Source organism: Tinamus guttatus, unplaced genomic scaffold, assembly GCF_059628265.1.
Source record: "Tinamus guttatus ecotype Peru unplaced genomic scaffold, ASM5962826v1 Tinamus_guttatus_pri_ptg001602l, whole genome shotgun sequence".
NCBI lineage: Eukaryota > Metazoa > Chordata > Aves > Tinamiformes > Tinamidae > Tinamus > Tinamus guttatus.
In genome coordinates, this window is record NW_028290136.1 from 4697391 (window position 1) to 4714727 (window position 17337).

Below are 17337 nucleotides of genomic sequence, written 5' to 3' on the forward strand. Positions count from 1 at the left end.
CCCGAAGGGCAGGGCTGAAGCCGCGGGGGCGGTGCCGCCGCTGCCGAGCAACCCGTCCCCCCCGCCCCCGCCTCGCGCCGGCCGTCGCCCCCTCCCCACCCCCTCCTCCAATCCGGCTGGTTCCTGCTGCGGCGCCGCTGGCGCTGCTGGGATGGGGCGGCGGGGGGGCGGTTTCCCTGCGCAGCGCGCTCCGCTCGGAGGCAGCCGCAGCGCCGCGCCGTGAGGCGGCAGCAGCAGCAGCTCCGCGGGGTGCCGGCTCGGAGCCGCCGTGCGCTGCGCCATGCCGAAGAGAAAGGTGAAGCGGCGGCGCCGAGCGAGGAAGCGGAGCGGGGCTGGCCGCGCGCGGGGGGAGGGAGGGCGCCGCGGCCGGCACCGGCGCGGCCGTTGCGGGGGCCGTTGCAGCCGAAGGGGGCCGCGGCGGGCGCCGCGCGGGGTCTAGAAGCTTCTGCGGGCGCCCGCGGCGGCGCGCGGGATCCGAAAGCGGCTGCGGGTCGGGGCGTCACGTGCGCGCGAGCCCCGCCCCCCCGCTCGTGCTGCGCGCATGCGGGCGCGCGGCGCCCTCGGCGCATGCGCTGGCTGACGCGCGCGCGTGTGTTTGTCCTGGCAGGTGGAGGCCGCGGCGGAGGCCGGAGAGGAGGTAGGTGCGGGGGGAGGGCGGCGCGCGGTGGCCTCGCTCTGCGCGCTCACCGTGTGCCTTGTTCTCTCGCCTTCAGCCCAAGAGGAGGTCCGCGCGGCTTTCCGCTGTAAGTACCGCGGGGTTCCCTCGGGATGGAGGGGGAGTGAGGGATGAAACACCCCCTGACTCGTTCTTCTTTCTCCTTAGAAACCCGCTCCTGCCAAAGCGGAGCCCAAGCCCAAAAAGCCAGCGGCAAAGGTGAGAGTCGCTGGGAAGACGAGATGGAGGGGGAGTGCTTAGTTATTTCCTATTTCATGTCATGGATATAAACATGTATGTTATAACAGCAGCGTAATATGACAAGTATAATAACAAGTAACAACATTTTAGTATGGGTTGTAGCTGCTTGGAGGTTCAAAATGATGTGGTCAAATTTCATTTCTCTCTAGTAAAAGAGACTAGAACATGCTTGCCGTTTTGTGTATTGCGATAGTAAAGTGCTTTTGAGGTATTTATACTTGGAACATATTTCAGTTTCTGCTCATATGTTCTAGTTTTCTTATTTTTTGAATGTGCAAAGAAAAGTATCTGGTTTTAAGCTCTTCAAGTGTATTTTTTCAGTAAAGCTTGAGTGTTGTAATAGCTGGAGTTTTCCAGATTTGTTTGAATTGCATGTTGATTTTGAGGGGGAGAAAGGGTAAGAGAGAACCACATTAAATCTTCATAATGCCGGTGGATGCCTTATATGTATGATACTAATCTGTTGCCTGTAACTACTTTAGCACTAAAATATAATGTTGGCATAGTTTATAGCTGGAAACATACTCCTTAACTCAGTCATAGATAGTGAAGGCATTACATAAAATGAATACATCACAAATCTTTGCTACCAAATATAACATGTAGCAAAATGTACCCATTAAGTGTTGTTTTACTGCCTTTTTTTTTTTCTGAATTGTTAGCTTTTGCAACTTTGGAAAGGAGTATATTTTTCTCTGTGATCTTGATGACAGGCAAATATATTTCTTCTAAAAGTGGTACCAAAGCATTTCTCAGGTTTCATGGAACATTGAAGACTTAGCTAGTTGACACTTTTTAGCATTGTTATTTTTGCTTGTTTTAAGTTGCATGTTAGAAGGATTTGGGCAAGAGCCATAAGACAAACCTAAGTCTCCTATTAAAACATCCTGGAACACTGGATATCTGTATAGAGCAGAAAGGCTCAATGTTTGGGAGGTATGTGCTGTTCCTAGGTGTGTTATTTTCAGCTATTCAGATCTCACAAGGAAGAAATCATATAACTGTTAGCAAAATGAACAGTAAGACTTGAAGTGAGGGTTTTATTGAGGAAATGTAATGTTTACTTACAGAGACCTGATCAGTGTATCTAAGTACCTCAAGGGAGGTAGTGAGGAGGATGGTGCTGGCCTCTTTTCAGTGGTGGCCACTGATAGAACTAGCAGAAAGGTCCAGAAATTAAAGTATGAAAGTATTCCACAGGAACTTAAGGAAAAATTTCTTAACAGTGAGAGTGACAGAGCACTGGAACAGGCTGCCCAGAGAGGTTGTGGAGTCTCCTTCTCTGGAGATCTTCAAAACCCACTTGGACACAGTCCTGTGCCACGTGCTCTAGGTGACCCTGTGTGTACAAGGGGGTTGGACTAGATGACCTCTAGAGGTCCCTTCCAACCTTAAACATTCTATGATTCTATACCAGTAAACGGACTATTCTCCATAAAATAAGGAAGTAAGTGAACTTGAAGACTTTTGGAGTCTTCTGTTGTACATGTTCTTATCTTTTTGTAGATGTGACAAGAAAAATGGAACTTTTACAATTTGGCAATTTTTTTTTGGACAAAATATTATCTTTCATGAAGAAAATACTTTAAATTTGCATTTATGTGGATTAGGAAACATATTCAAGTAGTTAATAAAAAGTTGAATGTTTAGAATAACTCAATAGCCCAGCAGCAAGCTTTTTGTGTAGAAGAATGCTGGCCGTGAAAACAAGAAGTATGGAATCCCTCTGACCATGTGGCTTGTAATAGTAATCTGGGAATGAACAGGATGAGAATTTTGTTACTCTGAGTTAATTTTAGGTCGGAGACAATAAATTAGAGCATAGATTCTTCTCCTTAGAGATGTAAAGGTATTTAATTCTCTTTTTATTTCCTCGGACTATAGATATTAAGTGTTAGTTTGTCATTTATTTAAAAATGTTAGTGCCATTAAATAATAAAGCTCATATTTGACAGGTAGTGGGTGTCAAAAACACATTTATTTACAAAATATTTATATTACTTCAGAACTACATATGAGGATTAGCTGGAAGACTAGCAAACTTTGTAGCACTTGATTGCTTAGTGGAAGGTCTGGAAGGATACATCACATACTTTCAGGGAAAAAAAAAAGGCTCCTGGGCAAATATTTTTCCCTGCTATGTAACAACAGTAATGCAAGTACAAAGGATGTGCCTGAGATACTTTTATGCCTATGAAAATGAAAACTTCAGATGATGCATTTATTTAAGATAAGATAAATTCATTCATCATAAAGAAAGCTGAATGTTTGAAGTGTTTTGTATTTAGAAAGCAGGACTGCATGACTGTTTTATCTGCCACAAGATGGGCAAATAAATCGTGTATTACAAATCCTGCTTGTTTGGCCACTGAAATTCAATACCATTGTTTTTTGCTGTGCTAGCTTTTTTTCAGATGGGTTAGCATGAAACTAAGCAGTGCTTTTAGTTATTTTACAGTACAGTGATTCTAGATTTTTGTGAGCTGTTCTGTAAACTGTGGTATTCAGTGTTGAGCTGTGGGAGAGAGAAAAAGGGACTCACTTCTGATTTTGACTAGATTCTCTCATTTTCCTATTTGAATCAATATTCATTGGTCAACATACAGATTTGAAAATTCCTTTTCAACAATTAAGCTGTGCATTAGCTCACTGATGGTTGGTGATAACTCCTGCTGCTTGTAGCAAATTCACTTGTTCATCGCTTATTGTTTTCATATTACGTCATGTGCAGTTACTTACTGGAATTGTATTTCTTTGCAGGATAAATCTGAGGACAAGAAAGCTCAATCAAAAGGGAAAAAAGGGCCTAAAGGAAAGCAGGCAGAAGAGACAAAACAAGAACAGACGAAGGACAGCCTTCCTGCAGAAAATGGAGAAACAAAAAGTGAGGAGGTAAAGTTTCGGTCTTTGATTGCAAAGCAGAAGTATTGTACTGATTTATGTAATCACCTGGCAGATGTATGTCAGCTTATGTATGCAGCACTTATTATGAGAATCTATTTTGGCCCAAAGAAAGGTGTAGATGATGAAAACATCAATACATAGGTTATGAAAACTTTAGCTCATCCAAAACGAGTGGTAGTAAAGTTGCAGTGATGTGATACAGACCCTGAAATGAAGGAAAAAGGTGAGAATTTTACTCTAATTTGAATACAGGATAATGTCCTTCTAAGAGCTGTTTTGCCTGCTATATTTGTTTGGGAGGATGAAGGTGGTTGTCTGGAGGACTTTTTTTTTTTTTTTCCCCATCTTGAGCATAAATAGTGAATTTGCTTATGCCTTTCTTGGAAAAGTGGTTCCCTCTCCCTATTCTTTTTTCTATTGGTAGGAGTCTTATAGACGTCTTAGTTCATTGAAAGGAAAGAATGTGCAGGGATGGAAAAGAAGGGGCACGGACTAATTTGTAGTTGTAATTGCTGAAGAAATGAATATGTCAGATCAGGCTTGGTTGTAATGCTGTGTTAAAATTGATATGTTGTTTATGTTTCTGGTTTAGTGATCTACTAATTTAAGCAACTTCTACTATATTCCTTTTCTTCATTCCTTTTTTCTTTTTGATGTGCCCAGAATTTAGTTTTAAATTTGGAAGGACAAGATTTGTCAGGAAGAGGCAGTGCCTCTGATTAGGTCAACTGTTAGCATTGCATAAAAGGCACAAGTTTTTGTGTAGTAGCAGACTTAGAAGAATGAGTCTCAGCTTTCCGCAGTCTTGGCAGCTTCACTCATTAGTTTAATGATCAAATGATTCATTAATTTATAAAGTGTGATTCCTGCTTCCTGTCTGGTGGTTGCTTTGAACAAATATATCTTCAACTAGTGGAAAACAATATTTGATTTTTAGATGAATGGTGGGTTTTGATGGATGAAGATGGTACAGAGTGATATTTAAGAATACAGGACAACTTCATCTGGGATAACTGTTTTTCATTTGCAAATTTACTGTATGGTCTTTGTGAGAAGATGTGCTATAAATAGGAATCAAGCTGGTTTAATTTGGTGTTGTAGCACTATATTACCATCACATAAATCATTTTTTTCACTTTAAATATGTACATATGGTATTTCAGCAACACCAGTGAAAGTTAAATCTGGCACTATTTCTCAACTGTGGTCTCTTTAATTACTAGTGTAGGAAAAGGTATACATTTAAGAAATGGATGGTGACTTTTGGGGCATATGATCGTCCTTCTCTCATGTTGGTCGCACTGGCCAAGATTTCTGAATTGATAGATCCTAAAGTCCAGAAGAGGTAAGAGTAGAATCTGTCCCATTTCAAATTATTTAGACACTACTGTTTACAATAATACAGTAGTATCAGTGAACTACTATGAAAGGCCAGTGAACTCTTCTAGCAACACTAAAATTCACACAGAACAATGGCTGTGCCTGGAAGCGGCTCTTGTTCTTGATTCTGGAAAAGCTTCCCCAGTTTTGGGTGAAAACATGTGAACAGGCGTTATTCTGCTTGGGTACTGCTGTGACTAAATATTCTGCTGGTGCTGCTGGGTAGAGTTGGAATAACTTAAGTATAGTTTTCATATCAATACTTGTGCTGCGTTCTGTTTCTACTTAATGTTGAAACTTTGTTTTTTTTTCTTTTCAGACCCCAGCATCTGATGCAGCAGTAGAGAAAGAAGCTAAGTCCGAGTAACATCTTGTACCAGCTCTTTAATTGGTGGTCCTTATACCTTTCTTGTACAATTCAGAGGATTATTTTTATCAACTATTTTGTAAATGCAAGTTTTTTAGTAGTTCTAGAAAGCACATTTTTAAGAAGGAAAAAAAAATCCCAACTTGATCCATTTTTTTACATTTTTAGATAAGTATAAATGCATTTTTTAAGTGGTAAAATCTTGTACTGGTTGTTTTCTGTGAAGCCAGAGATTAACGAAATGTTGAGGACTTGGAAGTCTTGGTTAGGCTTCATGTTTCATAGGCAGTGAGGGACAGTTTTTCTATCCTATTAAATGAAGCATAACAGTTCAAACTTTGGAATTCATGATGTGTTGGAAAATGTCTTAACGTTGTAGTTATTTATCTATGATTGTACCATCAGTAGAATTGCTTACCTAATAAAACTGCTCCCTAGTGTTGGATTTCTTGCTGAGTCCTGTATTATCTGTGACAAAGTTATTTTTGGTTAATGCAGTTTTATGTTTTTCCAACAACTTTGTAACTGCTGCGAAAGATTGGAAACTTTTATTATATCATTAAATAGGTAAATAGCTAAAAGTTTTGCTTCAGCAACGTAACACCTTATTGTGCCAGTTTTGGAGAATAATTAGCGAAGAATAATTGGAATAGGCTTCCAGGAAATATATTTTTTTTAGAAGCTAAAAAAAAAATCCATATGACTAAGAAGAATTCTAGAAATATTCATAGTGTCTGTAGTCACCAAGTTAAAAAAAAAAAAATCTTTATTGTGAAAGGAACCTTCTTTAGCTCCTAAATTCTTCAGTATTGAATGTCACAACTCGGCATATAACTGATACAGTCATCTAGGTTGCTGTGGTTTTCTAGAAAACAGTAAATAAAAGCCCTTTTTATATATATACACGTATATATATAAAAACTTGACCATATTCTTAACATTTTTCAAGAGATAGGTGGACAAGCAGGGAGTAAGTAGCAATTAAATTTAACTAAGTCCCTCCAGCCTCCCAACTTTTAGTTGCAGTCTTGTCTGTACTTTCAATTTGGAAATGGCTAGCCTTGTGCTGTTTCTATCTTGTTTAAAACTTTTTAAAAAAAGAAAGAAAAGAAAAAGAAAACTTTTAAAAATAAGTAGGCATCAGGTCTTTTTGTCTGTCTTGGATCTAACTTTCCATTTGTTACTTTAATGAAGAGGCAGCACCAAGCAGTCCTGTAGAATGCTCAAAGGTAGGACTGATTAGATGGGCTTGCTGTGATACTGGGACTTCCATAGCATTTACACAGGTAACAAAAAGGCCCTTCCAGCAACATCATATTCTACTTCAGTGTAGGCCTGGGTGTCCCTTAACTCCACTTACACCATTTCCACAATTCCTGCTTTAAAATCAACAAAGGTCCAGGTGCCTGCAGAAAAGCGAACCCAGGCTATGAGCTGCTGGGAGGTGCTGAGCCCGTCTCGCAGGACCGCAGCAGCCCGGGCAGCAGCAGGGGCAGGAGGCTTCCCGTGCGGTGGCGAGCGGCTCTGGGGCTGGCCTGGCGCACCGCGAGCGCGCCGCTGCCCCGCGCGTGAGGCTGCCGGCTCCCGCAGCGCCGTCACAGATAAACCGCAGCTGGGCCGGGAACCAACGCGGCGAGTACGAAACGCTCCTCGTGCTGCTTCGCTGTATTTGAGAAAGCTAAACCAGTGCTCTTGAAGATTTAACAGCCTTTCAGTTTGAAGGAGCATATTGAGCACATGCTACTTAACATTTAACGTATATAGTACAGTGTTTCTCCAGTTCTCCCAAAACTTTTAACATGTTTATATTATTTTGCTCTAATGCAACAAGTAGTATTAGCATGGCTTTATCTTAACAGCATGATGCTAATCAGGTAGCTGTCACCTCTTTGCCTTGGGAGGAAAAAAATTAACCTTTGTTGTCTTTGTTTCTTTTTTTCTCCTTGAGAACTTGCTTATTCAGTTAAGTACCATCTGTGTGCACAGTGTCTGCTGCTTCCTGTTCACAGCTGGTGCCTTCCTCATTTTTTTTTAAACTTAAGTTTCACCCCTAGCTTAACTTTCTCAAAAAAAAAAAAAAAAAAAAAAAAAAAAAAAACACTCGAGAAAGCCTTTTGCCATTTTTGCCACTTTTTAAGCAATGCTTCGTTTACAAAAACATTGAAACAGCTTGGTTATAGTAAATGATCTCTTTCCTTATCTCCCTGACTCTCCTGACCTTTTATTTTTTCCTTTCTTCTCTAGATGATGTGGTCTAGTGCTGTAACACAATATGCTTCTAGTCCCATCCCACAGAGAAGAACTCATCAGGCAGGTGAAGCTTTGGCTTCATGTTCTGTGATACTCTGAGGCCTGTACTGTGATTTTTTACTACTTTTTCTTTCCTCTGATTACCTCACTTGTTGCTTTAACTTTAGTAGTAGTATAACACTTGGTAGCATACGCAGTATATTTGCTTTCTTTACTTTGTGATGACCTCCACCATCCCCTGTCTAAATTCTATTCAGTGTTTATTTGATCAGAGCTGCTCTCTACTATTTGTTTGGAGAGGAAAAATGAAAAAGGGTTCTGCTTTGTTATGGAAGTGACCCACTGCAGCACAGCGAATGTTTCATATTGAAAGCAGGAAAGGACAGCAATACCGGAGCCTGGTGTGGCTGAAAGAATGAAATATACTTTGCTAAGGACACACATTATGCCTAGTAAATACGTAGCTGAGCAACCCTTTAAATTATGAAATGTGGATTGACCGCACGCCCTTTGTTTGATTCTGCAGTAAACAGAGGGGATGCCATTCACAGCTCTAACACTCGAATCCCCAGAGCTCCATATATCCATGTAGAAATGGCCATGAAAAGGTTCTCATAGCATCTAATGCAAGATAACTGCTGCCTGGGCACCTTTTTAGGAGGAGAAAAATGTCTACTGTCAATGTGCAGTTCTTCACTCATCGTAAGCCGTCCACTTGGGAGAAGGAAATCTAATTTTCAGCCAAGCACATTGCACCCCATAAGGAAGATGATTATATAAAGGGCAGAGAGTGCAGTTTGTTGCCCTCGTCCATATACATGAAATGCCAACATGTAACCATAAGAGACAGCACTAGCTAGGAAGATGAGGAATTGTATGTGTTGGCACAAGATGTCAATCCTGCATGTGGACAACAGACTTGGAAGGTATTTAAACTCATATGACAAGAATCACCATGGGTATATTTTGGAGAGAGCTCTCCTGTAATGATACCGGGCATGTACTTGCTCTCAAGTAGGGAATGGCAGTTGATGACAATTTGCATATACCGCTCTATTCAAAATGCAAACTGTCCATTTGGAAATAACAGCATGAAGAGAGTAAAAAAATGTTTCTGTAGGAGCGTACTGAGTCACAAAAATATTTTTTGTATACTGCTGCTAGCTAAAAGATGGCAGTTTTATACATTGCACTGCTCTCCTGGACTTGATTTTCTCATGTCAGCTAGATGGCCACACTTTATTTAAAACTAAAGCAGAGCCAGCATGCTGAAGTGCCTCCAGCTTTAATTAAAGTGATGGGTCTGGCAGTGAGAGCTGCAGAGAGGCAAGTGGCCCCGCACAAGGACCTGCCTCGGCTTGGAAGGGCGCTTCTGCTCCACAGGACCGCACAGCTCCTAGGAGGGGAGGTTTTAAGGAGAATTGTGTGTGTGCGTTTATTTATTTATTTTCCTGAGTCTGAATTGTGCAGGAGTCATTAGCAGGTGGCGAGGAGGAAGGGACAGGGGCACAGTCTGCCATCGGGGCCTGCCTGAAGTGGCGAGATTGATCAAATCGACAAACACAAGGCCATTTCTGCATTCATTTTTTTTTTAAAAAAAAAGGTTCAAAGCCTCTAAAAGTGCATACCAAGCTATGTCAGTTGGGGAATGGAATACTGGGGAGAAAGGGATAGCTCCAGATTTAAAACACAAAGCGAGAGTGGCCGTTGCCACATTTGCATTAGCCTTTGTAGCGGGCAGAGGTAAGCAACAACTTGTGAGGAGACAAAAAAGCCACCATCAACAGCACTCATTAACAGAGCTGGCGGGGTGGCTACTTTCGCTTGGAAGAGAGACGAGAGGAGGCACCGAGGCAGAGCTGCCCTTCGGGAAGAAAGTGCAAAATTAACGCATTTTCCCGGCTCCAAGGAGGGGCGGGGAAGGACCGCTTCCCACCCGGGGGCAGCGGTAGCCGCTGGCTTCGCACACGGCCGCACGGGGCCAACGGCCGCGAACGTCCGCGCGCCCCGAGCCACTGTGACGCCTCCAGCCCCGCCCCGCAGCCACCGCACGCCGCCCTCGCCTGATCCCTCCGCGCCACGGCCGCCCGCGCCTCCGCCGGGCGCCTTCAGCCTCCCCATCCCCGCGCAGCCCCGGTCTCCGCCGCCGCCTCCCGCTCCGCGGGCGCAGCCGCCCTTCCGTCCCCGCGGCCGCCCTGTGGCGGGCGCTGCCCCTGGCGGAGGCCCGAGAGCGGGACTACTTTTCGGGCCGCGCCGCCGCGGGGCGCGCAGGTGGCGGCTCGCGGCGCCGTGGCAGCTCGCGCGGCGGACATGGCGGCGGCGGCGGGGCCGCGCTAGGCGTCTGGGGGGAGGGAGGAAGGAAGGAAGGAAGGGAGGGAGGGGAGCGCGCGAGGCGGGGGGAGAGCGCGGAGGGAGGGAGGAGGAGGGGGCGGCGGGGGGAGGGCGGCGCTGACAGGGCCGTGCCGAGCCGGGCCCTGCCCGCGCCAGACGCTGCCCGAGTCCCGCTCCTGCCTCAGCAGCCGCCGCCGTGCCGCCACCGCCATGGCCGAGCCCGCGGCCTCCTCCTGCGGCGGCGCCTCTCCGCCGCTCGTTGAATCAGGTAAAAGCGCCAGGGGCGGCCGCGGAGCCGGCGCCGCTCCCCCCCGCCCCCCCACCGCCGCCATGTTCACGGGCGGCGCGGCGGGGGCTGCGGCGCTCACGGCCCGCCCGCCTCGCCGCTCTCTCCCGCAGAGCTCTACTTCCTCATAGCGCGCTTCCTCAGCACCGGGCCCTGCCGCGGCGCCCTCCAGGTGAGCCCCTGCCGCCCGCGGCGCGGCGAGCGGCCGGGCCCCTCGCGCCGGCCCTCCCGCGGCCGCCGCCGGAGCCGCGGCGAGGGGCTCGCGCTGCCGCTGACGCCGCGCGTTTGTGTCTCTGCTCTCCCCGCAGGTGCTGGTGCAGGAGCTGGAGCAGCACCAGGTCTGTGTGCGCGGCCGCGCTCGTGGGGCCGCCTCCCTTCGCCGTGCTCGGGAGGCTCCTTCTAACTGCCCGAGTCACCCGAGTTGCTTCCACTCTCGGGTCCCAACTTCTCCCCGTCCGCGCATTGTTTTGGATGTGACCCCCCCCACCCCCCCAAACACATACACACCTTTAATCGCTTTTATTTTTTTTTCTCTCTTGATTCAGCTGCTTCCTAAAAGGTTGGATTGGGAAGGAAATGAGCATTATAGAAGTTACGAAGAATTGGTGAGAATTTTTTTTAACCCTTTTAATTGGGATGATAACGTTGGTGTTCGAGCTTCTACTTTTAAAACTAGGCCCGCAGCTTTAACTCCCAGCTCCATTCCGGTTCTAGTAACATGGGGGCAAACTGTTATTTTGGGGGTGTGAGGGCTTGGAAATGGCCTGTAATTTGTTCGCATCCGACCAGCAAGCCCACGAGCGGCGCCTCCGATTGCGGATATTGTTTACATAGCCGAGGTGGAGCCTGGCGCCGGGCACCGGCGCTCGCCCCTGCCTACACACGGCTGCAGCCAATGGCGAGCAGCGTTGCATTTCGGCGTTCCGGGCGCGGGTTTGTTAAGCGCGCTGTGATTGGCCGGTATTTATTTTGTGGCTGGCCCCCTCCGTCGCTTCCCTCAGCAGGTTGGGAAGCGAAGTCGCCCTCGCAGGCGTCGGGGGTGCCTGTCCTGGCGCCCTCGGCCTCTCCCTGGCAGCTTGCTTGGTCTCTCAGCCAGAGAGAGGTGCGAGGGGTCTCCGAACGGTGTGGACGCGAGGCCTTGTGCCGCTGGCTGTAGCAGAACTCGGTGTGTTCCTTCTGGCCATCTCTGAATGCAAAATATATATATTTTCCGTTAATGTTTTATTTTGCTGCTGCTTAAAAACAGAAAAATATGTTTGGCAGTTAAATCTTGTGAAGCTGTGGCTTCTGCTGATGTTTGTGGAGTTTGCTGATGGGCTGCATCATTCTCCTTGATCTCATCTTCTTTAAACAAATGTTTGTTCTTCCTGTGTCTACTTTTCTTGTTTTTTATTTATTTTTTCCTAAAGCTTGAGGCATTCTTCCTGACTGAATTCTCTTTTACCAGTTAGTTTGCACAAACGAGATGATTTGAAAAATCTCGTAGGAGTTTTTGCGTAGAGGAGAAAGTTAAGAAAATGAAATGAAATTAGAAATAAGTTTCATTCTATTTGAAGTGCTGAATAAAATGACAACCTGAATTCCAGTTCTCTTGCATTTCACTTGCTGGTAACTGGTTGGTATGGTAAATGAGCTTTTAAATTAATGCTTTCAGTCAGTAGATGGAAAGCGAAGTCTTGCTAAACAGGAATTCTTTCAAGCTCTGACTTGAATTTAGGAAATGTAACAGTGGTATTAGATTTTGAAGTTTTTAAAGTGTTTTTTGTTATAGTTTTTTTTTTTTACCTCTGTTGTTCTGGAAAACGGTGATAAAGTTGGGATATGTTGCTATACATAAATTTCTTTGGTTACAGTGGATTTGCTTTTTGTGTGTATGTACAGTGTTCTCCCTTTTTCCCCAGTCACTTGAAGGAAATACATCCTGCTGATATTTCAGAATAAATATAAAAGAACCTTCAGAAAATATGTTATATTTATTCTGAAATACTAGCATCACAAATATATTTCCTTTAGAAATCTTTAGAAAATACATTTTCTGTTTTTGCGAGTCCTTGAGAACTACTTGTTGTCCAGCTGGTCCCACCTTCTTGTTCGGTTTTCCAGGATTGTGGTGCAGTTATTTCTTTTTGTCTGTCACAGAATCAGAGCACGAGTTTTAAATAAACATTCTTTCTAAAATCTGAGTGAAATTGTCTGGAAAGTATCACCAGGTTTTGTAAACCTGCTGGCCCCAGGGACTGCACGTGGAATATGTACTTCCTGATAATGGCACACAAACAAGATGGTTTATAATGCTTGACGCTGCATATGCTGAGTGTTTTGGCTGGTACTACAGAGGGCCATTTCAAACAGCAAGTTCGTTGGAAGAAAATTATGAAAAAAATACGACCTTTAGATTGCTCTGAAGTATATTTTCTCATACTTCAGCTTGTATTCACCTGGTTCATGTGGATATGCTTGGCTCTGTGATCATATTGACTGTTTTGCTACTGTAACAAAACAAAATCCTCTCCATCCTATAAGCTTTATGTATATTACTTGTTTTTCAGCTTGAGTTTTTACTATTAATACAATCATTGCATTCTGCTTTATATTACTCTTAAATATGAGTATTAATGGTGTTTTAACCATTTTGAGTTGAAAAGAGTTGAAATTTTTTCCTGGCCTTCTTAAGTCATGAGCAGTTGTGGAAGGTTTTTACTTCTATACTGGCATAAGATATAGTTATATCTGGGCTACTTCTTGTTGGATAGATTTTACCTGCCAACACGTAACTTTTTTTTTTTTTTTTTTATTCCTACTATTCTGATTATGAGATTGATGTGGTCAGAAATTCTTGTTTATATTCAGTCAGTGCTCTGATGGGCTAGCATCATAAGCATGAGCCTGTCCCTGAACTCAATGTGCGCAGGGTCACATCCTGCGTTGATGTGGGTTTGTCTCTCTTGTGCCATCGGATGGGGAGTAGCTGCTTGGCTGTAATACAGCCAGGTAGGCATGGGGCTGCTTCTACCTGCTTGATTCAGACCTTTCCAGCAGTTTTGAATTCGTGTTGCTGGTGATTTGTTTTACTTAAGTGTGTGTGAACTTCACTCTGTGCATTTGAACTCTCCCTTATTGTGGTTGATAGGGTAGTTGGAGAAAGATTTGCTTTCCATCAAACTTTGAGAAAGGAAGACAGTGAGGAGTAAAACACACATATAGTTTTGGTGGAGACAATGGAGTGTGTGGGAGTGTATTTTTTCAGTTGTTACATGTAGATATTATGGAATCATTCTTGAATGGAGAGATGACTGCCTTGATCCTCTTGATTAAGGAGGTAGTCTTTTCCTATGTAGTAGTGGTTCCTCAAGGAAACTTTTTTTCCAGGGTGATTGTATACGTAATCAGACCTGTTAGACAAGCTTACTGAACAAGCGATGAGCAACTGAAGTACTAGTTGCATCAATTCTTGCACTTGATTACATTTTTTTCCATGACCTTGAGTTATGAGAGTATGGTTATTTGTTTTACTTTTTCATTATTTATTTATTTTTTTCCTTCAGGGTGAGTTTGGCAAGGACAGTGATTATATTATGCCATTCAGAAATAGATGCTCTTTGTGTGAATATTTCAGATTTTTCAGTAGTAAAATGCTGATGTTCAATAAGCAGCTTTAATACAGCAGTCCTATTCTTGGAGATTGTTTACTAAGTTCACTAGATAAGTGCTTTATAGACTTGACTTTGGTCCCCAAGTTGAACTTAGGTATATTATACCTAATTAGGTATGTTTAAATATTGGTGTGAATGCTGCTATTTTTAGGCTTGTCTATTCTGAATGTACTGTATATGTGTTTAAACCTTAAATATCTGTCAGGTGCTATCGAACAAACATGTGGCTCCAGATCACTTGCTACAAATTTGCAAGCGTATTGGCCCTATACTGGATAAGGAGATACCACCCAGCATTTCGAGAGTGAATTCCTTACTTGGTGCAGGGAGGCAGTCATTGTTACGTACAGCAAAAGGTATGAATTGTTTATTATTTGAAATGGGCATGATACATTTTAATAAGTATGTGCTAAGGACTTTTGGAATATTGGATTGGCAGTGAGCTTTCACTGAAAGCCCTCACTTCTGTACTCCCATTACTCAACCAAGACACCAATGATATGTGTATTAGTAGTGTAACTCTATATTGATTTATGTGAAAATGAGATCTTAAGTTATATAACAGAAAATGCTGGCGCTGTAAGTGCTGAAGCCTCCAAATGCCGCTAGTTTTTAGCATTACTGCAGTATAATGAAACTTTAGGACAACAACACTACTTTTCTGACATCTCCTGACGCTGAGACACAGTCTGATATCAGCCCATTTTTTTTCTTTGAATGGGGTAGCTGTATTACTGTGATGCAAGTCAGAGAGGAGCATCATTTTTCTGTTTTTTTTTGTTATGTTTTTAATGAGATGGCATCAAAGCTAGTGTGTACTTATGTAAGCACAGTTGTGTACTTACGCAGAAACAAAGCCATTGTCCGTAATCTAAGGTGAATAAATACAGAACTGTAGATACGTAACTTGTTATTTGATATTTATTAAATAGACTTAAGCTTTAGGCTTTTTTTCTTTTTTTTAATATATGTTTATATGAAGTTCTGTTGTGTAGCTAGATGCCATGATACAAAGGTGGTTTAGCGGACATTTTTTTTTCTCTCCCCACTGAATGACTGTGATATTCTCAAAATCAGCCTTGTAAGTTTTTCAGCACAAGCTTGTCAAATTTTAATGAAGGGAAATTTTCTCTTAAGCAGTAACTTAGTCGTGAAAGCTTTAAGTGCTGAGAATGCACTGAGAATGAGTAGAAAATTCCAGTCAAAAAGTTAGTTTTGAGTTATCTGAGTGGCAGGCATATTGCCATTTATGAGTAGTTTCAAAGATTTATTTGTTGCTCTATTAAATTGATAAAAATGCTCTTCACTGTCCAACCATCCCTACTGCCTCCCTTTTGCAGTTGTTCGTGAAAAATTTGAGGGCTTGTGAGTTTATGGTTTTTCAGTTGTTAGGTTCTCAAACATAATGTTGAAACTTTATCAGATACTTCTGTTGTGTTTTGGAACAGTAGCTGACATGGAAGTTTTAAAATGAATATTTTAAAAGTATTTTTAAAAAAAGTATTTAGAAGTATTTATGACTAACTTCAACTAGTTGATTTTAAAGATTGCAGGAACACTGTTTGGAAGGGCTCTGCATTTGCTGCTCTTCACAGAGGAAGACCTCCTGAAATTCCGGTGAACTACGGCATGCCACCGAATCTGGGTGAGCCTGCAACGTGCGCCTTGACGCGGCTCTCGTCTGCGCAGGACTGCACCTCCCAGCTCGTTCTGTAGAGCGGGCACAGTTGTTTGGTGGGGGGTTTGAAGGTCTGCTCACTGCTCAGTGACATGTTGGCGTCTAGGTTACACCTTTATCTTCTATAAAGGCTGTCTGTTAAGTAAGTAAACCTACAGGAAATGCAGATGAGTGGCCTTTGGATAGAAGGGTTCTTGTAAGGCTTAATGAATAGCAAGCCATGGGAAAGTAAGGACAGCCGTTACCACATCATATTTACAGAAGGAAGTTTTGTTTGGAGCAAGTTTAAAATACTGTCCTGCTTTTATATATAGAAAAATTACAAGTTTAAAAAGCCAGATTACCTCTACGAAATCTCAAAATCACTTTTAGTAAGTCTTTAATATATTACTGAATGATGAATGACATGATGATTATAATACACTTTTTTGTACATCAGTGCATTAACTCATTGGTCTCTTTATGTTTTAGTGGAAGTATATCGAGCAAAGCAGCTAACTGGATATGCAAAATTCAGTACTTCATTTCCAGGATGTATGTATCAACATATAAAGATGCACAGACGAATTCTTGGACATCTTTCTTCTGTATACTGTGTTGCATTCGATAGGACTGGACATAGGATATTTACTGTGAGTTGATAAATCTAAATATAAAACTAACTCTAGATGGATACAAGGAAAGGAACTTAAATGCACCTTACTTTTTGTGGGTAGATAACAATAATGTGTTAAAATATAGTTGATTGGTTCCATTTCAGTTCTCAAGTGAAACAACTTGATGTATTTAACAGTGAGAAGAATGCAAGACATTGCTGTACTTAATACTTATATGTTCAGTGTGTCCCATACTCCTTATGAAGTGGTAGAGGAGATGTTCCTTTCATGGCTCAGTACTTTTATTTAGCTGCCAGTACTGTAAGGAACCCTGCCAAATTATATCCAGGTGTTCTGCATTATGTGGGGTACATTTGTGATGATTGTAGTGTATTCCTGAACTAGTGTTTAAACACTTCTCTTTATTATTAGTCATACGATTTACTTTTTGCCAGCGTGCATAAAACATGCATAGTTTGAAATAGATTTGTCATTTGCCAAGCTTTGGCGGCGGGGGGAAATAATATAGCTGGATTCCTTAAAGGGAATGTGACTCATGGTATCCTGAATGTTTTATGAACTCTTTTCTAAGCTTAACATATATTTCTCTTCAGGGCTCAGATGACTGTTTGGTAAAAATTTGGTCGACTCATAATGGTCGGTTATTTGCCACATTGCGAGGACATTCAGCGGAGATTTCAGATATGGCCGTCAACTACGAAAACACCATGATTGCAGCTGGAAGCTGTGATAAAATGATCCGAGTGTGGTGCCTCAGAACTTGCGCGCCGGTTGCTGTCCTCCATGGACACACAGGGTCCATTACCTCATTGCAGGTATGTGCTGAGTTAATGCATGTATCCTGTGGTCCTGAGATATGGTATGTACTGCTAGAGGTTGTACTAAGCAGACAGTACTTATTTTCTTCGTATGTAGCAAATGAGATATTAAAAATAGGAAAGTAAAATTGCACTCT

At 43.0% G+C, this 17337-nt stretch overlaps 2 protein-coding genes across 4 annotated transcripts in view; both read left to right on the top strand.

Annotated features, from left to right (window-relative positions):
• Window positions 1-116: 116 nt before the first annotated feature.
• Window positions 117-6012, top strand: HMGN1 (high mobility group nucleosome binding domain 1). Of its 2 annotated transcripts, XM_088539362.1 has the most exons (6): window positions 117-295; window positions 608-637; window positions 714-743; window positions 824-874; window positions 3677-3808; window positions 5520-6012. In XM_088539362.1, exons 1-6 carry the CDS (start codon window positions 281-283, stop codon window positions 5565-5567), a joined length of 306 nt encoding a protein of 101 aa, XP_088395488.1. In that variant the 5' UTR covers window positions 117-280; the 3' UTR covers window positions 5568-6012. The 2 variants fall into 2 exon arrangements, with proteins under 2 accessions (XP_088395488.1, XP_088395489.1); XM_088539363.1 differs by lacking the exon at window positions 608-637 and having other exon boundaries at window positions 119-295.
• A 4331-nt stretch (window positions 6013-10343) lies between these two features.
• The window catches only part of BRWD1 (bromodomain and WD repeat domain containing 1), a 51492-nt gene continuing 44498 nt past the window's right edge, over window positions 10344-17337 (top strand). For both annotated transcript variants that reach the window (XM_088539354.1, XM_088539355.1), the window contains exons 1-8: window positions 10344-10416; window positions 10548-10606; window positions 10743-10772; window positions 10980-11039; window positions 14293-14443; window positions 15634-15732; window positions 16237-16397; window positions 16976-17197. In XM_088539354.1, coding sequence (XP_088395480.1) covers window positions 10359-10416; window positions 10548-10606; window positions 10743-10772; window positions 10980-11039; window positions 14293-14443; window positions 15634-15732; window positions 16237-16397; window positions 16976-17197 — 840 coding nt within the window. In that variant the 5' untranslated portion in view covers window positions 10344-10358. The remainder of the gene's footprint in view (window positions 10417-10547; window positions 10607-10742; window positions 10773-10979; window positions 11040-14292; window positions 14444-15633; window positions 15733-16236; window positions 16398-16975; window positions 17198-17337) is intronic.

Bases quoted from the DNA above. Each gene is read 5' to 3' on its own strand.
- HMGN1 (XM_088539362.1), top strand. The intron at 638-713 runs GTAGGTGCGGGG...TCTCGCCTTCAG, and splicing joins CGGCGGAGGCCGGAGAGGAG to CCCAAGAGGAGGTCCGCGCG. The intron at 744-823 runs GTAAGTACCGCG...CTTTCTCCTTAG, and splicing joins GGTCCGCGCGGCTTTCCGCT to AAACCCGCTCCTGCCAAAGC.